This window comes from Pectinophora gossypiella, chromosome 8, assembly GCF_024362695.1.
Source record: "Pectinophora gossypiella chromosome 8, ilPecGoss1.1, whole genome shotgun sequence".
Taxonomy (NCBI): Eukaryota; Metazoa; Arthropoda; class Insecta; order Lepidoptera; family Gelechiidae; genus Pectinophora; species Pectinophora gossypiella.
In genome coordinates this window covers 11,708,805-11,735,345 of record NC_065411.1, presented here as the reverse complement: position 1 = coordinate 11,735,345, position 26,541 = coordinate 11,708,805, and the positions used below count along the sequence as shown (strand labels likewise).

General features: G+C 37.5%; 2 protein-coding genes across 7 annotated transcripts in view; one reads left to right on the top strand and one right to left on the bottom strand.

Moving 5' to 3' along the window:
• LOC126368652 (extracellular serine/threonine protein CG31145) overlaps positions 1-23,470 on the top strand; it is a 129,007-nt gene extending 105,537 nt beyond the window's left edge. For 5 of the 6 annotated variants that reach the window (XM_050012736.1, XM_050012740.1, XM_050012741.1 and 2 more), the window contains 9 exons: positions 5,843-6,082; positions 10,277-10,401; positions 13,911-13,989; positions 18,909-19,001; positions 19,196-19,439; positions 19,969-20,049; positions 20,185-20,297; positions 20,787-20,927; positions 22,013-23,470. In XM_050012736.1, coding sequence (XP_049868693.1) covers positions 5,843-6,082; positions 10,277-10,401; positions 13,911-13,989; positions 18,909-19,001; positions 19,196-19,439; positions 19,969-20,049; positions 20,185-20,297; positions 20,787-20,927; positions 22,013-22,202 — 1,306 coding nt within the window. In that variant the 3' untranslated portion in view covers positions 22,203-23,470. The remainder of the gene's footprint in view (positions 1-5,842; positions 6,083-10,276; positions 10,402-13,910; positions 13,990-18,908; positions 19,002-19,195; positions 19,440-19,968; positions 20,050-20,184; positions 20,298-20,786; positions 20,928-22,012) is intronic. The other variant, XM_050012737.1, reaches the window with a different exon arrangement.
• Positions 1-26,541, bottom strand: part of LOC126368653 (uncharacterized) — a 338,846-nt gene that overhangs the window by 298,053 nt on the left and 14,252 nt on the right. The gene's annotated exons all lie outside the window — the stretch shown is intronic.

Genomic DNA, 26,541 nt, shown 5'->3' with positions numbered 1-26,541 from the left:
TTTATTTTAGGTAAGTAAACGAAATATGAATCCGGCACTCAATTCTTTATTCACTAGGACAAAGGCTGTAAAATCAAGGCGTCATCTTACAATAATAGCGGGAGAGGCTATTATTATAATATTACAAATTAAATAAAAATGTAAAAATAATTTTAATTATATTTTGGTTTCTGTTATTTATGTGGACTGACATTTCTTGCAACTGTGAGTAGGACTACAATGGAGACGGACCTTAAGGGAAACAGGAAACACCGCTTATATGGATATAATATTTTTTCCAATGAGAAATATTCGTAGGTAACTAAATTTTTCTCACTATTTACTTCATCCGATACACCTAGATTGACTTCTAATATGCTAGAAATAATAAAATATAATTAAATGTAAATATAAAAGTCACTCTCGCTTGGTTTATGTTACATTTAATAAAGTTTTGTTTGGTTTCACTATTATTAAATCACTATTACTTATACTATTATATTATTATTAGTTTCATTCGATCCGTTATTAAATTAATAAGTATAGATTTCCAATACATATAATAAATACTTTGATTTACGGTTATGACCAGTGTACTAATAGTACATACACATACATAAACTCACGCCTATTTCCCACCGGGGTAAGCCGAGACTATAGAATTCCATTTGCTTCGATTCTGAGACACTTCTCTTGCTTTCTCATCGATCGCTTAATACACGCACGCTGGTTCAGAGTAGATCGTACTGAACCTTTTCTAAGGACATCTTCAATTTGGTTAATGTACGTCCTTTTAGATCTTCCTCTGGCTGCCCTACCATCAGGCTTCGCTTTATACAGGGTGTTAGTGACATCGTAACTAAGGGGGATGATTCAGACCATGATTCAGAGATAATATCAAGTAAAATTTTCCGTCGCAAAATTCATGATTTAAAAAAAAAATATTTTATACTTTTTCGATGGAAAATTCCACTTGATATTCATAATCTCCCGAGCATTATCCGTGTCACAGAGTCTGCTTACCTAACCCGAAGATTTGACAGGTCCAGTTTTACGATATTTGTTACGATATTGGTGTAAGTAGGTACACCCCATACAAGTACGTATGGTTGTTACTGACAGCGTAACGAATACTGAGGGTGATTCTGAGTTGATATCAAGTGGAATTTCCTGTCAGAAAATCATGAATATTTCACCGTATTTTATTATTGATCGAAAAATTCTACTTGATATCAACTCAGAATCATCCTTCAAAGTTTTCGTTACGATGTCACTAACACCCTGTAAGTATACTGCTTTCGTAATCCTATTATCCTTCATCCGCTATGTGTCCAAACCAACATCACATTCTTTTCTGAATCTTAGTCTACTAGTAGTGTTATCTATTATACGAAGATTCAATGAAGATGAAAGAAAATCTTTGTATTTATAGTCGGAGGCGTGGTCGGGGGAGGACCGAGGCCCAACCCAGAATTGTTAAATCCCACCCCGGAATATTGGCTGTCTATACGAACAATCGCGAGTTACTTTATATTAATAACCCGCAATAATAATTATTATAGTAAGTTACTGTGGTACACATAGCCGTGGTAGCCCAGTTGGTAGAACGCTTGCTTCTCACTTTGAGGCCGCAGGTTCGAATCCAGCACAGGCCTCTTACACCACTGATTGACGAATTTGTTTTCGAATTCATGTTCTGATCATAAATGATTATCATGTGCTCAGCGATGAAGGAAAACATTTTGAGGAAACCCATGTGGGTTTCCTAATGCATTATAATTATATGTATGTCTCTTCATAATGCATATCACAGGAATGTTCCCGAGATATGAATTTTCTGGGGTATGTGATCTAACCTATATTGGGCTGGTTTTGCCTTCGCGGGTTGGAAGGTCAGACAGGCAGTCGCTTCTGTAAAACACCGGACCTATCAAATCTTCAGGTTAGGTAAGCGGACCCTGTGATAAACGGGATAATCCTAGAAAGATGATGATAAGTCACTGTGGTCCTGTAAAACGGGAAGCGCCGGTTCGAACCTCGGCACCGCTTGCCTTAAAGAGTTATTAATTTCTCTTAAGTTCAGTTTTAACTAACACATTTGGCTTGACCATTAGGTATAGATAGCGATACCGCTTCTTCTTCTTCTATCGTGTGGGTTGTGAGGTGGAGTACCAACCTCATCAACCCTGGTGTCAGGGTTACTATTGAACCGCCAGAGGCCCCTGACATGGCTCATGTAACGACTACTTACTTACATCAGTAAGTAGTAACCGGGACCAACGGCTTAACGTGCCTTCCGAAGCACGGATCATCTTACTTTTTGGACAATCAGGTGATCAGCCTGTAATGTCCTAACCAAACTAGGGATCACAAACTGATTTTTGTGATATGTCCCCACCGGGATTCGAACCCGGGACCTCCGGATCGTGAGCCCAACGCTCAATCACTAGACCACGGAGGCCGTTAGGAGGACAGGGAGGCGATTCAAAAAAATTCAAAAATATTTATTTTTCAAAATTGGCTTACAAAGTTAGCGCTTTTTGAACGTCAAACATAATTAAATTACATATTATGTAACTAGCTGTAAAACTACTACCACATCGGAATCTGTAACGCTGAGGGAAAGACGTGGCCAGAAAACCTCCCAGCACAGGGCCCTAGTCCTACTGTTTCATGTTTTCCTTTCTTTTCTTTTAATCCAGTTTGTATTACATAATTTATAGACTTAAATACAATGGTATTCCAATTACAGTCGGTGGAAGGAAAGTGAAACATAAAGAGTTTATGTGACTTTATCTTATCTTATCTTTATCTTTATCTTTTTTTTATCTTTTTTTATTAAACACAGAAACAGTGTTTTATGAGCTCCCTGACAGAAGCAGGCCTGTCCACATACGCAGCACCCGATCACGAGTTGACGCGAAAGCCAGCCATCGCTCCCTTCGCACATTTTTGAGGGAAAGGTGCGACCCGACTTCCGGACGCCACCGCGTACACGAACATTTCGAGGCGAGCATGCACCACTTATATAAAGAAGCTCAAAAATCCTCCGCCTGGATAATACCGCTATGGCGATACCGCTCACCATCTATCACGTGGGTATAGAAAGCTCGGTGAGGTGCGGGTACTTAGTTGATCTTAAGATGGATGTACCTCTGACTACCCCAATTGGGATATGGTCATGAGCGTTGTTATGTTATAATTACTTAGCCGGACAATGGGGTGGCCGGACAAATGGGAGTTTCACTGTTAAAATACAGAGTAATTATATAACTAAGAAACAAGGATAGAAGGTCTGTTTTTCTAGACATACTATATTTAGACAAGACATAATAAAGTAATATAATATTATGTAATCCACATTGGGGTTTTGATATTTATATCTCAAAACAGATGCCAACTGTTCGAATATTATATGTATACATTTTTATATGACTATAATATTTATAACTAATTACTATAGTAGGTAACATAATTATAACATCAGTGTTTATAACAATCATGTTAAGAACTCTACCAACTAAACCTGTTCCAAACGGAAGTAAGAAAAGAACTATGTTCTGAAAGTTGGCAGCCTTGACAAACAATAATTAGCCAGATCTATTTGAATATGCAATATTATTCTAGAATTCATACTTTGTGGAGTATTTAGTGCTAAGTTACTATAACTACTACATATAAAGAATATATTTGGCATAAGTATTGGACCATTGGCGTGACTTTATGACTGTACGAGTCTATATTTCATTCTTCCGGTTTTATGCATCACTGTCCTACATCTGTTTGTTCTATTAGAATAGAATAGAAATTGTTTTTATAAAAGGACGCCACACACAAAAACAAGACAATAACATCATCTAAAATTTTTTACAAAACAATTACATTAAAGCATAGAGGATGTTCATTAGAGTGACCATAAAGGTGGTGGTGGACATCCTGAGATAAAAGGGCCTCACTCAGCACAAGTCGCGGCGTGTCGACGCTGGTATTATGTGGACCCTGTTGTCATAATTTGTTTTGAAAGTAAAAAATTCAATGAATCTGGGCTCTCAGTAATAATAGACATTCCCTTAATCGCATCATTACATGGGCATGCATCAGACAAAAGCATTTTCTTACGTAGATGACAAAAAAATTCCATAATAACACAATAGGTTATGATTGTCCTTCAGAGATAAGCAACAAAAATGTTATCCACAAACTCATACCTTATAAATAGGTAATGTGTTTTCTAGATATGCTTAAGATTTATGCAAAAACGCTTGATAGAGGGCGATATATTATTATTGAGAACCGATGGCCGTGGCCGCTGGGGCGCAAAGGTTCTAGAATGGCGACGCTCAGTGGGTAGGCCCGCTACAAGGTGGACCGACGATCTGGTGAAGGTCGCGGGAAGCCGCTGGATGCGGGCAGCGCAGGACCGATCGTCGTGGAGATCCTTGGGGGAGGCCTATGCCCAGCAGTGGGCGTCGTACGGCTGATGATGATATTATTATTATTATTTAATCCTTGACCTTTATGTGTGTATGTATATGTACGTGCGTGGATTTGCTTCTGTCCAGGAGTGTCTGTATATGTCAGTATATATGAGTCTATGTATAAACTTTTTTTTTGCGGGAGGAAAATCAAAAATATTTTTTTTCTCCATGTGTATTTGTATAACTCTTTTTCTTTTATTTGTGGTAGCTTGTAATTGGCCTTTACTTACTACTAAGTGTAATATTGTGTGAATTAAGCTGTAAGCTCTCCAAACAAAATAAAATAAAAATAAAATAACAGTAATGCCGTACTTTCAAACCCATTTTAAGAAAGAAAGAAGGCATTTTGCGAGTACCTAGCTAAGTGTACTTTAAAACAATTCATAAATAAAATATCTCCAGCTCGCTAATTTCTGAAATAATTGATTGGAACAGCGCATTGAAATAGCAAAGATCGGTTGAATTAAAATAGCTAATTGTTCCCTGCTATTGAGAACTGATACAATTTCCTTGAAAACAATATTCTCTTATCATTCAGAAATTAATTACAAGCTTTCATTTGTTACGCGGATTATTTTTAATTGTATTATTTCTAAAAGCCTTTATTGTTCTAAGTGTTTTTGTAAATCAATTAGAGATGGTTTAAAACAAGTGATTCGTTGGTAATAAAAGCATCCTAATGAGTTATTATTCTTGATTAACTCAAAAACTAATGAGACTGAAGTTAAACGTGTTATTCGGAGGCAGAAATTGAGTAAGTAGAGGTATACCTATACAATTTTTACTCGTGCTTTTTCGTGTAAAAGTGCTACGTCGTAGCTCGTAGCACTCAATGATTGTAACTGTCGTAACTCTCGCCCGCCGCTCTGTCAGAGTGGGTAGAGTCAAAAGTCACTAGCAGGCAATTTACCGCCAAACGGAGAATAAGAATGTTGGCTGGTATTAATTTTATAGTACAAAAATATCCCTCTAAAATCCGGTGAAAACAGCTGGCTAGGACGACAAGGGGATATAAAGTTAGTATACAGTACCTTAGTTCGAAAGAAACATAATTAACAGGAAAATATTAATAACTTTTAACTTTTTTTTTCCTTTTTTTAAGGGATGCTTAGATGGTTCGGATATGGAGATAGAATGCATGAAAGTTGACTTACGAAAAAGATTTATGATGCGGGTGTAAGTAGTAGAGGTGCAAGGGAAAGGCCTAGGCGTACATACCGTGATCAGATCCAGGATTTTTGAAAGAAAAGCCAGGTCAAAACTATGAAGTCTTTGATAAGAGTGGAAAAAATGTTGTGTCAGGATCGTAGTAAATAATTCCATAGTCTCATTCTACCCCGTATGTATTTTTAACAGCGTATAAAAAGTGTCATTTCCTCTCACAGTAGCAACGGCAGCAACGGTTCGCGAGAGTACGAGCAGTCAGCTCCAAGCGAGACCAGCGGGGTCGATGACCTGCGCACCCCCGCACCCCCCGCCGACAAGTACGAAGACCTGCAGCGGCTGCTCTTCGCCCAGCTCGAGGGTAAAGGAGAGAGCGCAGTCATCATCCCACCCACAAGGGACTTGAATATACTCCGGCCTGAGAATCCTACTATAGGGGAGATGGAGGACTTGGAACCCAGGTGAGAGAACTAGAGCTTTCACTACTTATAATACTTTTATCAGTGCGTGGTGACGTGCGTGTATGAAACGATTGATGAAAGTGGAGGAAGCAAGAGAAATGTAACAGGATCGAAGCAAATGGTCTAAATTCCATAGTCTCTGCTTACCCGGTGAGAAATAGGCGTGAGTTTATATATCTGCAATCAGCCAGTTTATTTCTGTCGCGATTATATCTCTAGTTTGCAATGTCTACACATTGCGAATACGTACCTATACTTATATCTACATACTGGTACTAAGTACATTATCAACCGGATGAGAGCCCTTAACGCTCCCCATTTGTCCGGCCATGTAATAACAGCCATCCGTCGCAAATTTACGTCTGCTTATAAGTCATGTAAAAAAAACTACTTACCGTTAAAAGACTCAACACACCTAAAGAAATAGAATAAAACAACTCGACTCCAAGCTTGAAGAAACTTATAAACTTCTTTGGTGAAGATGTTCATTAAAACACGTGACGAAGACTTGTCGGGCAAACAAATGGATTTAATAATTCCGACTTGAGCTTTATTTGGAGTAGAACTTAATTATGCTAGTACCCCGCCGTCTAAACTTAATTTAGAATAATAATAAGAGATCGACACGGGTCTCCCGAATAAAAAGCGGCAGTTGCTTTCAATGGTTTACGAAAGCATTACGCACAATGTAAATACGTAATAACAGAAATATTCAGCCCGTTAAGAAATATTAATTAAAATTGTTCCTCGAAAAACGACTCGAAGAGGACATTACAAGGAAAATTTTCCGAAGTTGCCGACAGCTGACATCCACAAGTAGGATTTATGTAGCGCTCCGCGGGCTGCAAATTAAATTGTTACTTACTTCGTTGTTATTGCAGCAATTAAACTTTGATAACGCGAACATCGCGCCGGAGACAACTCTACTAATTTCCGCATAATCGTCACTTGCTCGGAATGGCTTTTGTGACAAATTCGAAAGTTTAATGTTTCGTGTCGATATTATGCCTCAGATTGTAATGTGGAACGACCTACAAAGGCTCTTTTCATGACCGCAAGCCGCTAAGCTCTGAAGTATGCATCAAAATCAAACAGGTTGGCCGCGACCGGTCTCCAATGGTTGACGTAGGTAATTTTACCAAAGTAAATGTTAGAGCAAGTCCCCGAGGACACTATGAAAAGATTGAAAAGAATATCACCATAAGTATATCGTTCGCACTCCGAAACATTTGAACGGATTTTGTTTTATACAAGACTATAAAAAAAGGATCGTAATATCATATTCCTACGACGACAGGGCGATTCTATACGGCAGAAAGGAGGCGACCTTTTCTTTATCTTGTAAGGCAAATTTCACAAGGCATCTTATTTAAAATCCAGTTACGGGGCCGCCGCCGAGATAGGCGCGGGTCCTCCACAATAAAACTAAATGGAATGAATTCATGAAGGCTCCTCGAGCGTCGCCGCGATATGACGGCCTTCAGTATGGTTAAATTCGTGTATCATAATAATACAGAAAGGGTTACTTTGATACATGGATAATTTTAGCGTATTCTTTCCGAAATTGCCTTATCCACGTAAATGTGATGAGATGAGCGCGCTTTGTTCTTCGACGACGTTTTTCCTCGCTACAATATGTTTTTGTTGCCTGCAGCGTCACGGAACTAGATTGTCGTCATTTTAGATTCTAAACGTTCATTTGTCCAAACCGGAACAATCGGACTTGAATTCCCACCTGGTGCGAGCACAATTCACACCGAAAGAGAGTCAATAAATTTTATAGTAGGTGGCGGCTTGATTTCTAAATGCAGGTTATCGGAGCATGCCACAAATCGGGAACGTTACACGTAGGCTCCTTAGTATTCAGTTGGGTGGTGCGCCGTGTCGCCTGGAGTCTCGGTGGTGCCTCTAGTAGGCAAATCACGTCCACTTATGTGTTCCACGCAGCCAAAACCAACACGCCACCGGCGGAAAATCTTCCATGTAAATCTCGACGTTAACGACCAGGTTTAGGAGTATGTGCTAAAACTGTGAAGATGTTCCGATCTATAGCGGCGGCTGCGATATTGCTCGTTTAATTTTAATTCGTATCACGTTGCATGCAGGATACAAATACGTCAATGGAAAACGTTTGTAGAATTAAATGCGATTACTGTAAGTGGTACAACAAAGGGTACGTGATTGTTCTAAATTATGTTGAGGTGCTCGAATGAGAAGGCAAGTGCATTGCTATTTGTGAATATTCACTTTAATAAACAAAATACACATATACTTATACAAATACACATGTTCACGAGTCTTTTTTTTTTTTTTTGACGTGACTTATTGTAGGTTTGCCGTAGATGGCATTAACTACTTGGTACTACATTTAAGACAACAGGCCTGAGGGTGCCCAGTTGGGCGCGAACCTCGGCTCAGGGCGTCGTCTGAGAGGAAAAATATTTGAAAAAATTAATCGACGCTAGTGGGTCGATAGCGATAAGCGCTGATTGAGGGAAATCGTCGACCACGTCGGTGGGGTCGGTATCGGGGGTTCACGAGTCGGAAGTGATATGATTGTATTGTAATGTGTCATTGCAAATGTCGTGAAGCAATAATTCACTAGTAAAGTGCGGTGAAGCATCTAATTTCTTCACAAAAGACTAGATAATGAAAACAAACATGACTACTGTAGTCATTACTATATTAAAATACCTAGGTATAAATAACATAAACTTATACATTGTTTTAAGTTTACGTGGTTATTATCATAATTAAAACACGTAATAACGGGTTCATATCCCCATTTAAACGTGGTAAGAACCCGTTATTATGTGTTTTAATTATAACATAAACTTAACTTAAGCTCACGACTATATTCTCAATTGGTCTAGCCAACATCCATAAGATGAACTAAGTACTCAAGCTTGCCCGAGCTTTTTGTGGTGAGCCATATTTATTTATTAAAAATAAATACAGTACTTAATACATTTTTTTACAATTGACGGTGCAACAAAAACCAACTTTGGTTTGTCCGTACACCGACATTCACCATCTATAATGGCCGTCATATCGCCGTCTATAATGGCCGAGGCAACTGTAACAGTGAAAATTACACTTAAATTATAACTTAATAACTCATTGGCGTAAGTGTCACTATTGGGGACCAAACCGGGGCGCTTCTCGTTTGCATAGCAAGCTAATAACCACAGGGACTTTTCAAAAAAAAAAATACCCACATTATGCCAAGTCTCAATCGTAGTAGGATTAGGACGTACCTACACAGAACTAAAGTAACTGCATTTTATTATATGATCTGACATCGGTGCTAATTCCCTATTTTATTTTAAGATATATCTGTCATTTTCTTATCTGTATAAAAGGAAAGGGACGGGTAATCAACAAGCATAAAATATATGGAACACACGTCAATTTTAAGCACAAATCTAAACCGTCTAAAAATTTTGCATTGGCCAATAACCCGACATAATTATGTACGACATAAGCACACGTCAAACGGTTTGCATACCAGCGAGATACCTTTTGATTCGCCCGGGTTATTAATTTATTTACTCATTCTTCCTAAACTTAAGAGCTGTCAATCATCCGTCCCTTTCCAGAAATCAGAATCATTTTTCAACGTAATTATCATTGATAAACTTGTTGAAGGTCAATGTGACATTTTTGAATTTACGTCATTTCGCAAGATGTTACGGCTGAGAAGAAGAAATTACAAGAAACTGCAACAGTAACACATATTTAAATCAATATGTGTTAATATTAAATATGTGTAAATATTAAATAACTTGTAATGTACCCTATTACAAGTTATTTAATAACTAGAAGAACACATTTAATACCAGACATTTTTATCATTTAGGTAATCAAATCCTTTTCGGCGGATAAGAAAATGACAGGTATAACTTAAAGTAAAATTAGGAGGTGTCTGCAGGAATCGGGGCCATTGTGGTTGAAAACCTAATACAAAAGCAGAGGTGTCTGGAAAAAATGGTGTCTGTCAATTTCTTGATGTTAGTTTTAGACATATTGTGTGTCCTAGCATCTTTCGAAGGTCGCGAGGCTACGCCAGCTCTGTACGGCTGCCGAACGTTAGGTATAGGTGTTAGCGCTTATATGCGCTAGTAATGCCAGTGTAAGTGGACCCTAAATTTTAGAGCAAAGAGAACAAGGTGTTTACAAGATGTTTTGTTGCAGTGTGAACGCGTCCAACCTGGAGAAGTTCCAGCTGAAGATAGCTCAGCACGAGCTGTACGAGGACGGGGAGCCGCTAGTGGACGCCGTGCTTAAGGACATGGCCACGCTGCCCATACTTCATGCTGGTAGGTACCTACCAGTCTTACATAATTTCATAAGTACCTTTTTTTTCCCGTTTTTAACTGCGATCAGTCAGTCGCCTATAAGCAGATCAGGTGTTGGTAGGGCAGTGCAGAGATACTTTTCCAATGGAACGCTCTCTTCTTTAGGTAAGACATGCAGTCAATTTGCTCAAGTCTATTACTGCGGCGTTTTTCAGTCGTCTTTGGTGGGTAGGCTAAAATCCTACCTGACACTGCACTTTTGCATCCCACTCTCATTATTTTATTAATAAATTGCATTTCTGCATACTCTTTTTCTTCTATCGTGTAGATTGTGAGGTGGATGCCCCACCTCATCTACCCTGGTATCCGGGCTATTATTGAACCGCCGTAGGACCCTGGCAAGGCTTATATAACGACTGTTACATCAGTAAGTTAATTTTACTTTCGGACAATCGGGTCATCAGCCTGTAATGTCCTAACCAAACTAGAGATCACAAAAAAAATAGGCATTTTGCTGGTATTTTGTCGATATTGGATTTTAATATAACATAAGCTCACGACTATATCCCAATCGGGGTTGTCAGAGGTCACATCCACCGGAAAATGAACTAAGTACCCACGCCTCACCGAGCTTTGTGTTAGTCCAGCGTGGTAGGCGGTGAGCCGGAAGTGAGGTATAATTATACTTAGCGATGAAACTTAAAATATTAATAATAAACTCTTAATTTCCGTATAAAACATTGACGTGGATCGTATTTTGTATTAATGATTATCTATCGATCTTTACGCAAGCGTGCGTTAAACCCTATCTCAATTAGAGTGAGCTATAAAATATTCAGAAATCCGTTGATCGGACTTAGAAAAGCAATTACGAGTGGGAGTCCTTTATCCAATTTTATATCCACCATATTTTAGATAGATAGACTGTTTTCGAGGTTAATGTGTGCACGTGGCCATACAGGATTTGTTTAAAGAAAAGTGACTGCATTTTTTTCTTAGGCGTCATAAACTTGGTTGAGTTGGCTCAACACTTGGCTCATTTGGCGCATGTCATGATCGATTATAAGCTTAACAGATAGGTACGTGCTCGAAGAATAGAGTAGAATTTGATCCTACTTAAGTTAGGGTTTGCCCACTTCGAAAATAATATTCTGGTACTAGCGACTTCTGCAGAAAACTAATATTAGTTTTTCGGACCCCAATATCCATTAGGGTCATGCAAATGCGACTGCCCGGAAGTTTAAGGATGGATGGTTTGCTTGATTTTGACTTGATATGAAAACAATGTATTTTTCTTAAAACTACCCATCAGTAGAGACCCACTAGGGTAGATTATTTTTTCAAATATTTTTCCTCTCAGACGACGCCCAGAGCTGAGGTTCGTACCCAACTGGGCACCCTCAGGCCTGTTATCTTAAAAGTTGTACCGGGTGAGAGCCTTCAGCGCTCCCCATTTGTCTGGCCAAGTAGTTAATGCCATCTGCGGCAAATTTACAATAAGTCACGTCAAAAAAAAAACAATTGCTAGACTATCTCTAGGCTACAAAATAACTCTATTAAAGTAGACAGTCACAAAACAGCTTTTAGACACTTTCGGTATTTACGATGCTTAATAATGATCGACAAGGTTAAGAAATCTGTTGATCAGACTTGCGACATGCAATTCAGACTGGACACACCTTTGTGTCCACAGTTTCGCACCTACGCGATTATCTGGATACATTCCTTAGATTATGGATTAAATTCAAGATATTTCAACATTATTTAGTACTAATCATTGACTACTCTAGTTTAGTAGTAGATAGAGATTAAATTGTAGAAATTTAGATCACATTTTGTAACATTATAGAGATTAAGTAAGAATATTAAACACAGGCGACGTGTTTAATTTTTTTGTCACAGTTATATGCGCATGAGCTTTTACTGAGCTAAAATAATTGAGCCGCATAATCTGCTGTTTATCACTTAAATACTTTTTAAAACTTATATGACGTGGACGTTCACTTTACGGCAATAGATGTGCAAAAAAATTGTACAACATAAGGAAGATGAATTATAAAATTAAAAAAAAATGTTATGTTGTGTTGTGTTTAATGTTTTGTTGTGTTGTGTGTGTATTAAATGTTTATTTCTTTCTAAAATATTTCGCGGTCAGACTCTGGCTACACGCGCTATTGTGAGCTATCTACTCGCATTTCGTACAGCATCGTATAGTACAAGATCACCTGTTACTATACAAAAGCTTAAGGCGGTATGTATATTAGATGAAGTCGGGTCTGCAATCAGTTGTGGGGTTAGCGGTCCGCCGGACGATAGTACCACAACAATCTCACCCTTTACTTCCAATTGGACTTAAATATTTAACCCACTTAAATGGGTTTCATTGTTAAAACCGACTTTATTGCACCAGCTACCTACGTTTATAGCTACTGACATCGATTAAACTCGAACGGACGTCCTAAATATTTTAATCGAATCTAAATTGCTAATTATTCGAATGTGAAGGTTGTCTAAAACTATCTATAATACTACACTCGTATCCTTCACTATAATCTGAATTATGTATATTTCCTCATGGTCTTACTGCTGTTGAAGGAAGCTTCGGAGTTACTGATCTCTATCCTCGTCTATTCATCTCATTTTGACACTTTTGTCAATGTTTTTTTTTGGCGAGTTTGCTGTTTTCATCTCATATAGATATTAAGTTGTTATTTGCGAATAATTGGCTTATTGTATATTATATTTCTTTTGCAGTTGGTTTTCCGAAGAAAATAAAATAAAATAATAAAATATAAATGTCTAATGACGTACGTTGAGTGTTTGAGCAATCGGAAAGAAAAGCTCTCATAATATTTGTACGTATATGGATACCAATCCAATGCTTGTTCAATACCTGGTATACTTTTACAAAAAAAAAAACAACTTTTTTATTTTGCTCCTCTTCATATTCTACTTGGACGGATTATACTCTTACACTCTTACCACCTTACAAATAAAAATAAATCAGGAATGAACGTGGGGTTAAGTATTTGACAGCCAAGCAAAATTGAATCCAGTTATTATACAATTCGACTGAACTTTGCTGGGCTGTCAAATACTTATTCATCCACAACAAACAAACAGAATACAGGCGTGATGCTAAGTTATATTGTTATCCTTTTCTCTCGTGTGGGTTATGAGGTGGATTACCAACCTCATCAACCCTGGTGTCAGGGTTGCTATTGAGCCGCCACAGGCCCCTGACATGACTCATGTAACGTCTACTTACTCTCATCAGTAAGTAGTAACCAGGTCCAACGGCTTAACCTGCCTTCCGAAGCACGGATCATCTTACTTTCGGGCAATCAGGTGATCAGCCTGTAATGTCTTAAGCAAACTAAGGATGACAAAGTAATTTTTGTGATATTTCTCCACCGGGATTCGAACCCGGGACCTGCGGATCGTGAGCCTAACGCTCAACCTCTGGACCACGGAGGCCGTTAGTTTTGTTGTTATCTTCTACTTACTTACTTTATTTTTATTTTTGACAGAGCAAAAAGAAGGCGGAACTCAGCTGAAGCTCATAATTGACTATCCGAATGGCATACAAGCGCTTTTCAAACCTATGAGGTAAGAATTTATTTATTTATTACTTATGAGATCTTTTCCATTGCCGTAGGAATTTTAAAGTTAAAGTAAATTTTAAATCTATTGAATATAATGCAAAAATAAACAATATCTTCTTACATTGATTTCAGTGATTTTTTAAGCGAAGTGTTTACAAGTATTCTGCGTATAGGTGCTAACCATGTAGTATGCTGTACAGTCATGAGCAATATCATGTACCCACTTCAGAACCCTGTCGCACTATCATATTTGATATTTAATGAGTTTTACAGTTTAATTTGTCAAAAAAGTTAATGTGACATGGTTTTAAAGTGTATATATATATTAGTACTCTTGACCGTACTCCCTGACTCCAAATGCTTTTGACAATTATTTCTTTACAAAAGAAGGAACTTTAAGTACGCTAAATTAATCAACAAAACTATTCATTTCCGCAAGTTATTTGTGAAATCGCTTGCAGCGGTTCAATGTCCAATGCAAAAAAAAAACGTTTTAAACAGCACATCAAAGTTAAAAATAAAATAAAGAAACTCTCTCTCAATTTGTTTTGAATGTTGGTAGAGTCAAGAAGACAGATAATCAATCATGCCTGTACTCCACGGGGCTTACCCTTGCACAGATCTATACTGTAAGTTCGTAAGAGTAGTTCTGAGTGCGCGCCCAACTCTTGTGGAAACTTCTATGTCACCTCGTTGTTGGGACTTGGAGTGTTGTGCGTTGGTCCATTCAGAAAACTTCGCGACCATTCTTTCACACGATCGGCTTAGCGCCTTGTTCGCAACTACAAGTGTTATTGAAGTAGAAGCAAGTTCCCTAAGTTGTATTACGTTCCTACTACTGTTAGAAAAGGAATGTTTTCTATTCAGTATAACGCATAAAAGGATTTTGAAAAATATTTTCATACTCACGCCCCTAACCACGCGCCTGTTAGCCTTAAAACAGCGTGGTGGAGTATGCTCCATACCCCCTCCAATTGATTGATGGGAGGCCTGTGCCCAGCAGTGGGACGTATATTGACTGTTTAAGTTATAGGTACTATGTATGCCCCTAAATGACAACTTGGAAAGTGAAATACCAATGTAAACACGTCAAAGAAAATTATGGAAATATTGTCATAGCTAATGTTCGAAAGGCTATCGAATGAAATTTTCGTCAAGACAAAGACATCAGAGTATTCACTCGCGGGAGTATCGCAGTATCAGGGGCTGCTCCCAAAAGGTTTGCATATCGAGTACCAGAAGTTTCGGCTCGTCAATTTCGCCTTAACACTTTCTCTTTTGTTGCCTTTTGAGTGATATACATCAGCGATATTGTTTTTCGTCAAAGTTATATTACTAACGCTTTGACCTTTGAGAATGTTTTTGTGAATAGTATGTCACATGTGGGGTGGATAGTAGCCGATTTTGTTTGTATATTAGAACCATCTCCAATAAAGTCGTATATATTCGTGATTCTGAAGTAAATGTTCAAACGTATTTGTTCAATAGGTTACTAAATAATAATATATTAATATGCTATATTACTTTGTGAAACTTGTTTCGGCAAATGGTTTTAGAAATTTAGAGCACAATAGTTATAAAGTTCGTAGATTTTCCGTTAGTTCTTGTACGGTTTCTCATTACTAAACTCTACCTACATTTTCATACACAGTTTCGAACGCATATTTCGAAAACAATCGACAATCAAGTTTGTTGTCAATCCTGCTTTCTAGCCCCATAATGCTTGGTGTATGTTCAACCGTAGTACATGAAACAAAAGACAATCGAGAAAGCAGCACAACTCAACATACAGGTATATTATGTGTAAAGATATTTACATGTTATCGTCATGATTCACGACAGCGATGTGAGTTGGTATTTTGAAGAGCAGCTTATGTTTGTAGACTTCATCATTGAGTTTTAGTGGAAGATGTTTAGTTTCACTAGTTGACTTGAGCGAAAGAGAAACAAATTTTACATTAAGTTTTGACTCAAGTTTTATAAACATAAACATATAAACGTATGTATGTACAGTCATGAGCAATATCATGTACCCACTTTAGAACCCTGTCACACTATCATATTTGACATTTAATGAGGCTTATGGTTTAATTTGTCAGAAAAGTTAATGTGACATGGTTGCAAAGTGTATACATATTAGTACTCGTGACCGTATACAAATCTTAAGTCAGTTATACTTAAAAGCTTCATTGCTAAAATTATTTTTTGATTTAGTTAGAAAATCATACTTTAAGTAATAAACTTTAAGCATTAAAGTAAATAAATATGTATCATACAGCTAGATTCCTCTCCTAATGAAAATAATAGTAACTTCATTACCTACAGCATTTTTTTTACCCTACACAATGTATTTTCTGCAACAAATCACATAGCCAAGCCTCTACCGCCGGAGCCAATCATGAAATCAACCACGGTACCCCAAGATATATGTCTATGGACAGTATAGTAACCTTTAAACTTCTAGCGGTCAGGGTAGAAAATTATAGACTCAAGGGGTTATCCCGACGACATATCAAGAGACTGGCGGATCTTCTTCCACGGGGGAGCGATAAATTACCGTGCAGTCGATACCAAGCCTTGCCCTCTATAGGTATTTTTATCTAAAGGTTTATGGCTCGAGACATATTTTTTAAATTTTATACCTGAACGTACTTCGGTGGTTTGTCGGTGAAGGGTTACTTATGATTATTTAAGTATTATAATTAGTTTGATCGCAATCGACATGCTGCTTTTTCAATTATTTTTTTAATTTCCTGTCATCGATATGATTTCATCCATACATAGAGCTTTTACTAACCCACACATGTGCATCTTTACGTGGCACAGGGAAGGCCTAGCGATATGATACTAATGAATTATTTATCTAAGCAAAATCTTCCATCTGCGTTTTTGACTAGGTACTCATCCTATTTTTCGAATAATTATTTTAAGTATTCTATTAATTCTATTCCTTCAAAGTACTTTACAATTCAAATAAAATATTACATAGATGCATTAGGAAGACAATAAAGATTCAAAGCCGAATTGACACATTAAAAGGAACATTACAGTGTTACGGAAAATAGCAGAGTAATGTTAAATTCTGCAGTTGATCGCGAAAGTGCGATGCGATGGCCGCCGGCACGAGATAGAGCACGAGTTGTGCGGCGTATCGATACTATCGATCAACGTGAGGTAATCTGTGCCGATCAGTGTGCTTACACCTTTATCACGCTGCATAGGCGTCGTATTAGGCGGTCACGTGGTTTTTGAACGAATGTCGACAGCGTATCTGAAGGTTTTACATCAGTTCGGAGTACAGATGGAACCAGAACTGAATATAATCTTAAAATCCACATTAGCCATTAAGGCCGCCATTTGCCATGTACTTAGTTAAGAGACTTTTTGTAATTATTTCTTTTTATTTTGGTGCAATAAAGTGTTTTGTATTGTATTGTATTGTATTAGCCCACATTGGCAAAAACCGAACTACACACTCAATTAATTTACTTTTAATATACTTTGACCAACTTGGTAGTGAAAAAAAATACTAAAAACCTCAGATAAAATAAACATCAAACCTTGCAATAAATTACGACAAACTGACACAAAGTTAAAGGATACGGATCTTTAAAATATTTCACGCACTTACTTACACTTAATCCAATACTGCGGTGTCGTTTTCCTTATAAGGCAATACAGGAATAACGAGAAATGACTGTAAGTAAACTTAGCATAATTCATGCTTGACAATGACAAATGTAACCTTACCCTTGGCAGGTATCCGTGACGAAAACTGAAACCGACTGACATAAATCCATAGAGAGCAATATCAAATATCCTCTTGACGCACTCCCCTGTCCTCAACGATCAAATTTATTACAGAGATGCCTAAAAGGGAACATAACTTTTATTTGTCGGTGGTAATGGAATACTTTTGAGTGTAATGACTCGAATTTTATCAATTTCATGGGAACAAAACGATTAAAGCGGGTCTTAAATCGTGAATCTGGTTAGATAGCAGCGATCCCGGTAATATACGGCAGCGAGTGCCATTGGATTTATTGTCCCCGGCCCGGCCCGTAAGTGGGATAGTTTTTAAAAAGAATTGACTTTACATTCCGATTTAGAGGCGGAGCAATCGAATAGACGTGCTCGAACACGGCGCCGTCTGACTCGGTAATAGAAACTCTACTTCAGACTCGTCTAATACCTCTTATTCTTCCTCTTCAACGAAGATTTGCCCACCTCTAGGCTTTACGCTGCTGAAATTTTCTTCTGCTAAATCCCATTAGCAGTAAGTAAAATAACTTACCTATCCAATCAAGTAAAGTAATAAAAATAAGCCACTTAAAAAGCGTTTGATGGCAATAGTAATCAATATTAGGTACTTACTTTGGTTTGAACCATGGTAAATAAAACCAGGTATGCTCAAAAGCGATAGCTAACATTTCTAAGTTAGCCTAGCTGACGTCAGCCCACCCTACCTTGCCATTTCGTACAAAATAAATTACCCACGTCCAATGTTTTTAATTTACTTTGCAAGGAATATTTGAACTTTTGGTAAAATATTTACGTACAGTTTTAATGATTTTTATATATGTGACAAATAATAGTAACTAAATACATTAGTCAGTAATTCACTTAATTTTCAATAATAACATTTACGTCCTTGGAATGTTGGAGATACCAATGTAATGGTAACACTTACGTCATCAAGATATTTTTTGATTGAGCATACCTGGTCTTCTTATACCATGGTTTGGCCTTGCCCTTATAAATGTAATTTAATTACTTTGTAAAACACATACAAGTCTTATTTAATAATAATAAATAGGTAGTAAGGCAATGAACATTATTGCACTATTGTTTTGAACGGTAGAAATTAATAGACCATTTATTTCTACCACAACATTTTCTCATTTTGTATGCCTTTGTTCCCAGGTTTCCCCGAGATGTTCAAACGTTACCGAACCACTTCTATTTCTCGGATTACGAACGACACTATGCTGAAATAGCTGCTTTTCACCTTGACAGGTAAACATTAGATTGTCTTCAAAGCAGGAGAAATATAGAAAGATAGCTATTAAGTACTTACTTATAAATTAAAAATATATTAAAAATCGTAAAAAGTACATGTAATTTTATTTATTTATATTTTACATTCTACCCTGTAAAATATGACTTCGAGAGAATAAAATTGTGGAAGTAAAAATCTGTGTTATTTCCAGAATCCTTGGTTTCCGTAGAGCGATGCCCGTGGTGGGGCGAGTTCTGAACATGACGACAGAGATCTATGACGTCACGGAAGGTGACATCCTGAAGACCTTCTTCGTGTCTCCAGCTAACAACTTCTGCTTCCACGGCAAATGTTCCTACTACTGCGACACGGGACACGCTATCTGTGGCAACCCTGATATGCTGGAAGGCAGTTTTGCCGCGTTCCTCCCTTCTAGTGACTTAGCTGAACGAAAGGTGAGTGAGTGTCTATGATTCGAAAAGATCAAAACAATCCGGACTCGGAAGAGATTCGAATCCGTGAGCGAGAGCCTCTCCAAATCCAGAATTTTTCGATCACTTCGCTCTTTGTTAGTTTCCCTAAGAACAGTTTACAATACAATACAATAACTATTTATTGCACACAAAAGAAACCACATTACATAGACAACTTACGGACAAACAATGGGTTCAAACGGCGACATTGTCGCTAATGTAGCAATTTCTTCTAGGCAACCTTTAAGTATAGAATATAATTTCAGTAAATGTATGACAGTGTAGTGCTTATAGTTTGATTATTATAATAACCTAGAACTTGTTTATTCAAGAAATAGTAATGTTACACTGGGTCCACACAGTTTTTTGTGACTCTATTATTGTAAATAGATTTGACACAGGAGGTACTATCTCCTCAGATGGTATTTACTAAATAGACGGACAAATGGTGAGTGGCCTTAAAAGCTATAAAGTAAATGATTTGTAAATGTTTGATGCTGGTTTATTGCAGGTGTGGCGACATCCGTGGAGAAGATCGTACCACAAGCGACGGAAAGCGCAGTGGGAATTGCAGTCTGACTACTGTGATGGGGTATGTTACTTGTTCTGTAAACTTCATCAATCTTACCATTTGACGAGAGTGACTTACCAAGTAAATATTCTGTAGCTACAGATAATTTATCAGCAAGTGTCAAGATTCTTACTAACAATTCGATGTATCATCCAGGTCCGCGTGACTCCACCGTACGATTCCGGGCGACGTCTGCTCGACCTCATGGACATGTCCATCTTCGACTTCCTCACCGGGAACATGGACCGGCACCACTATGAAACATTCAAGTTAGTACTTTAAGTTAGTACCTTTACACAATAAAACATAGGCTCACGAAAAGAAATCATCGAAAGATGTAAAAATACTCACGCCCGTTATCTCTAATGGGTTGGGCAGAACCACAGGTGATAAAGATGACTTTTGATGATACGAAACCCTAAAGTAGATAATGATGAAGAGTATGGTAATAGACAATAATATTTTCTATTATTTTGATATATAAAAAATAATGGACCCCGAGCAGGACATATCCCAAGCATGGTAAACCAAGACGAAGAGGACGCGACGACTTAGATGCTCTCCTGCAATGCTGGCTGGAGGAAACACTGGAGAAAGAATCCTGGATGAAATGAAAGGAAGCTTTTGCCCAGACAAAATAACACCTTCACGGACAGTATTATTACGTCTACAGCCGTGGCTCTGGCCATTATGAATGAAAGGGGAAATGACCAATGTTCAGTATCAATGTAAGTTAATGTGTATCTTGTTCATTGTAGAATGTTCGGCAATGAGTCATTCACGTTGCACCTGGACCAGGGCCGAGCCTTCGGCAAGGCGTTCCACGACGAGCTGAGCATCCTCGCGCCATTGTTGCAATGCTGTATGGTCAGGCACACCACTGTCAGCATCCTGCTCAAGTAAGTATACATATTTTATAATCTTACGCACTTTTAAAGTTAACTTTTACTTACGCTATGGAGACGGCAGACTGCGCGTGGTACGTTCACGTTTGACTCACACAGGGTGTTAGCGACATTGTAACGAAAACTTAGAACTGAAAATAATTAAAGAACACTATAATTTTCATGAATTTTCCGACAGGAAATTCCACTTGATACCAACTCAGAATCATGGTCTGAATCATCTCCCTCGGTATTCGTTACGGTGTCACTAACACCCATGCGTACCTGTACGTACTAGTAAGTGGCATGGTAACATATACTGAGAGGGATGATTCAGCTCATTATCTGAGTTAGTATCAAGTGGAATTTTCCATCTCAAAAGAATAGAATTGAAAATAATTTTAAAAAATACAAAAAAGTCATGAATATTGCGACATTTTTTTTTTTAGGTTAGTGGACCTGTGTATTGTTGCTTGATTTTGGCTTGTTAAAATTAACTGGTTTTGAGAGGATCTTCATTGAAGTTCGTATCGAAGATTCATCTTTTAAACTAAACTTACTCATGTAAATCAGTGTAGTTCGGATTTATGTTTCAGTATCAATAAAAGATTAGATAAACGATTGCCTTTTAGTGGATAGGAAAAATGTTAGATTGTTACGTTTGGTTTGGCTATTTCTTGTGTAATTATGTCTTCAGTTGTTCAAACAAAAAATACATTTGACACAATTTGCTTCTCTTCAAGGTTAAAGAAACTTCCTCGTACCTAAGGTTAAACAGACTTACCTAATTACCTATTTTTTAGCTCTATCTCTGTGTTACTTGTACATGTTTACTTGTATTGTATACAGGGTTGAGTAGGTATTCTAATTAAACTGATAAGCATCTGAGTTCAGCTTGTTAGATTAATGTGTTGGTCATTGGGTAACTATTGTATTGAACCCGTCAACGATTGATTGGACACGGATAGGTTAGGGTGTACGCAAAATATGTGCCATTCTAGAATTAACGGTCTCACTTCTTTACCATTAAAACACACGAGCTATATGTATATACCAAGCCGTAACACTCACAGCTGAATACTCATTGATATATCTTTCAGGTATCATAATGACATACCTCTATCGAAAGCCTTGCGCGAGGCAATGAAAGTGGACCCAGTATCGCCGATCCTGTGGGAGCCGCACTTGGCAGCGCTGGACCGACGGATCGTGATCATCCTCGACGCCATCAGGAAGTGCATCGAGAAGGCCGACAACCCCTTACAGAACGAGGTCAACGACTTCGTATGACCGCCGCCGCCAGCCCAGCGCGACCTGACGACAGTTCAAGTGATATCATGTGATAGCAGTGGTACAAGGGAAGGTGCAATGAAATGACTCACTAGTCGACTCCCGTATTTCCTACCCGTGACTTAAGACAATCCTAGTGCACAAGGACTCAATCAATGCAACGCACGATTGTCAACGTCTTTGGTTTTACCTATAAGACTTTATTAGACGTAAGATTTTGGTGCCAAAGATCGTCCAAATATTGTTGAGCATAATTATAAAATCATTCCACTGAATTTTGATGATGAGCCATTGTATGCCAAATGAAGAAAACGTGTCTACAGTCCGTTATATCGTAATGAACTAACTGTAGTTCGAGTAAGCATCAATAGTCCGAATTGTGCATCAATATTCGTTAAACATAACGATGAATTTGTAGATATTTTAGAATATTTTTTGTGTATATTTTGGGAAATAATTTAATATATGGATCAAGTCTGAGACTTACTTTATATGGATGTGCAATTAATGCTGTACATAAATGTGGATGCAGTTTTGCTATAGTTTTAAGAATAATTTTAGTTGAGATTTGCTACTTTACTACCTTTTGTTATGAAATCTGTTACCATGGCGCGAAGCTCAAGAAGACACATATCGTTAATAAGCTTTTCTAAATCGTGTGTGATATGTTCGCAGACAACGTCTGGTTTTATTTTGTAAGGTGTATTATTTAGGTTATAATCGAGGCTACAATCGGCAATGCGAGCAGTCGGCGCACTGTTGCTAGCTGCTCTTTCCTGACATATCTATTCTAATGCTTCTGCCATATCATCAAACATATCATTAGACACGTCTCGCTAAAATGTAATTTCGCTTTGTCTCGAGGCTGATCTCACGACGGTATTTATTTCACTTATCACATTAACTAAGCCATTTATATCAGTGTATTTATGTATATTTGTTCTCATCGCGTTGCAGATTATAAAGACGTTTTCCCTTCTTAGTTTTTACCTTGCAGCTCAGCTTTTAGGTTGATTAAAAAGGTCTCTTTAGTTAATTAGAGTGATAGAAAAGCTGGCAGTTCGTCTCACCTATATTTATTTAATACACGCCGGTTTTTATAGTTAGGTTCGTGAAGTATGATTGTTATTACTTGTGTATAAGAGGGTCGACTTGCCAAAGAAGTACCTAAAGTTATGCTGATGTAAAATGTTGTATAGATGATGCGGTGATAATGGACGAGTGAAACTGTTGACTGTTTATAAATTAAAGTTAAATGTTTCAAGGAATTGGTGTTTTATTTTCATTATCGAATAAAAGTTTACAAATAAGACGGTATGTTGTTGTAGACGGATATGTTAGCGTAATAACCCACGTCACAACAGGTAAGTAGTTACAAAATTGACTATCGTTTCCCGTCACCCACCATTATTCTCACTAAAATAAATAATATCCGGGTTCGATTCCCGATAGAGACATTGTCGAAATCACTTTGTGAGACTGTCCTTTGTTTGCTAAGGACTTTTTAAGCTTGAATCAAATCAAATATACTTTATTGCACACATACAAAACATACAAACATTTATAAGAAAGGTAAGTTGAGAGAGCATGTTAAAGCCGTTGGTCCCGGCTATTTGCCGTAAAACACCTCCACCAACCCGCAGTGCAGCAGCGTAGTGGAGTATGCTCCATATCCCCTCCGGTTGAGGGGAGGCCTGTGCTCAGTAGTGGGACGTATATAGGCTGTTTATGTTTATGAAATAAGTAATAAGATGCTTGCAGTGACATAAATAACATTAGACCCTCCACTATTATGCTCTCGATGGTAACCAATGATTGCATTTTAGTTTTACCTACTGTTCTATACGATACGGAAGATAATTATGTTCCTAATTTTAAATTATATTTTTACTACTTTTCTTCCAAGCGCCGATAAAAACAACAAGTCCAATAGAATTACGTCAAAACGGCTTCCGTAGTGCTTCCAAGAAACCTGTGTGTAACGTTTGCTTCCGGACTTGATATAAACAAAGGTGTATTTTACGCAGATAACAAGCACGGCCGATGACCTTAAGCCTGAGCTTCGGAAGACCAATCCCTTGATTCCTTCTACCTTCTCAAGATATTTTTTGTATTAACTACTTGGCCGGACAAAATTTAAGACAACAGGCCTGAGGGTGGCATGTTGGGCGCAATCCTCGGCTCAGAGCGTCGTCTGAATGGAAAAATTTGAATTAATTAATCGATCCTATGGGTCGATAGCGATAAGCGCTGAATGAGGCATCTTCTCAAGATGAAATACATAAACAGACAGCTAGTTACTTAGTCGTGGTATGGTATGGAGCATACTTTACCGCGCTGCTCCACTGCGGGTTACTGGATAAAAATCATTAAGTTATATCATAGATTGCAAGTATTACCTCCTCTTAAACCTTACAATGTTCTGATTGTAACGTTTCCCCATAATAAATAGGTTAAATAGCCCATTTTCATGATTTTTCCGGGCTCTCGATCTAACGTCACTGGATATAAACATACCGAATTATAAAGACGTAAAACGAAACGAATTTCGTGGGTCAGTGTTCTGAAGACGTCGTATAAAGGTCACATAAACCCGAAGAAACACAAAGATATGTCGGTCCCCCATAAAAACTGGAATATGAATAGTGCGGATATTTGCCATAACATTTTATAGCTTAAAGCCCGTTTTGTTGTTTATTAAATAGCTTGCTAGTTTCCTGCTCACGGGTATCCTCGAGAAATACCTATAAAGTACATTTAAAAAAAAAAAACTTTTTTCGCACCACTGTAGTATGTACCTCCACACCCATCCCATGTAATATACGTATCTATGTTATATGTGATTATCCATAGACAGACAATAAACGACCGTCTTAGAAGACACACGTCTCTTATTTAACTCCACAACTCCGGCGTCCCACAGTGCATGGCGACCCTGCCAGTGCTGCCTTACGGCGGCGCTGCGCACGAGTTACAATAGTAAAATGTGCGAGTAAAAAGGACTTAAAAAATATATATTTAAAATAGTATATACTAAAAGAAAAAAAAAAACAAATATGGGACCCACAAAGAACAATTTAAAAATACAGTGCACATAAAATTAAGTTTTAATAAGTACATAAGATAATATAGGATACTAATCTTTAAATTACGTAAAATAAAATAACATACGTATAGCTACTAATCAAGAAATAAATATAATGAAAAGCGTTAAAATACCACATAAATACAAGAAGATTGGACATCTGGCGAAAACTAAATAAATATAAAAAACTAAAAATTTGGTGCAGTAAACAACTTATAGTGATGGTGATGGAATTATGGAAGATCTAAGAGTAACACCCAGCGGAGTATTGTTCGAGTCGGATGTATGAGGAGATAAGGTGCAGGCAGCCGGATGATGGTGTAGATGGTGTCTGATGAGGAGGCAGCCGGGAGTTGTGCGGAATCATCGTAATATAAAATAGTTACATAAACAACGATGCATAACAACAATGAAACTGCGCTTAATAAGAAATATTCAGTTGCGGTTTAAATTTATAGATTTTAAATAGGTACTAAATACCTACTTCTATCACAGCATAGGTATTATACGAAATATTTCAATGTAACAACAGTAAACGTGTTTCCGATAAAAGTATATGGTGTAAAAACAGTAGACAGACTGACTCTATGTGTGAGTGTGAAATACTTAAACATATTTTTCGGCAAATTTCTGTCAGTATGGATTACATCTGGAATATTACCTCTTACTATATACATACACATAGTTTTCAAGCAGTAAGTAGTAAACTTTCTTTAAAGTTACAAACTTTTAGCAAAGTTGACATCTGAATAAAATAAAGCCAGGCTCTTTACTTCATAATTAATATTTCAAAATTTTAAACACTTTCTAACGTTTGGTTTCCATTCAGACTTCCATACCTGCTCCGCTTTGTTGTAACTGACGTATTTACGTCACAGAATAAATGAAGTCAACAATCGATTTGTTCACAAATTAATTTGAGAATATTATAATTTAATACTATGTCGTTTGTGTATACAAAGTGGTCACAAACAGGACAATAGAAATGATTATAAGTCAATCCCGTTCAATCTCATTAATAGAAGCAACAAATCAACGTAAGTACCTAATACGGTCAAAGTTTTGCTGTTCATTGCCGCAACGCATGCGTTTTGTGTATTCGCCCTAAAAACAAACAACGCACACTTTATTATATGCATTGATGAATAATAATGTTATTTATATATGTGTAGGGTGAAGGTAAGGGAGGTTAAAAAGGCCACATCGAAGCAATTCATCTAAAAGAGCAACGTTTTCTTACACAGGATATGACAT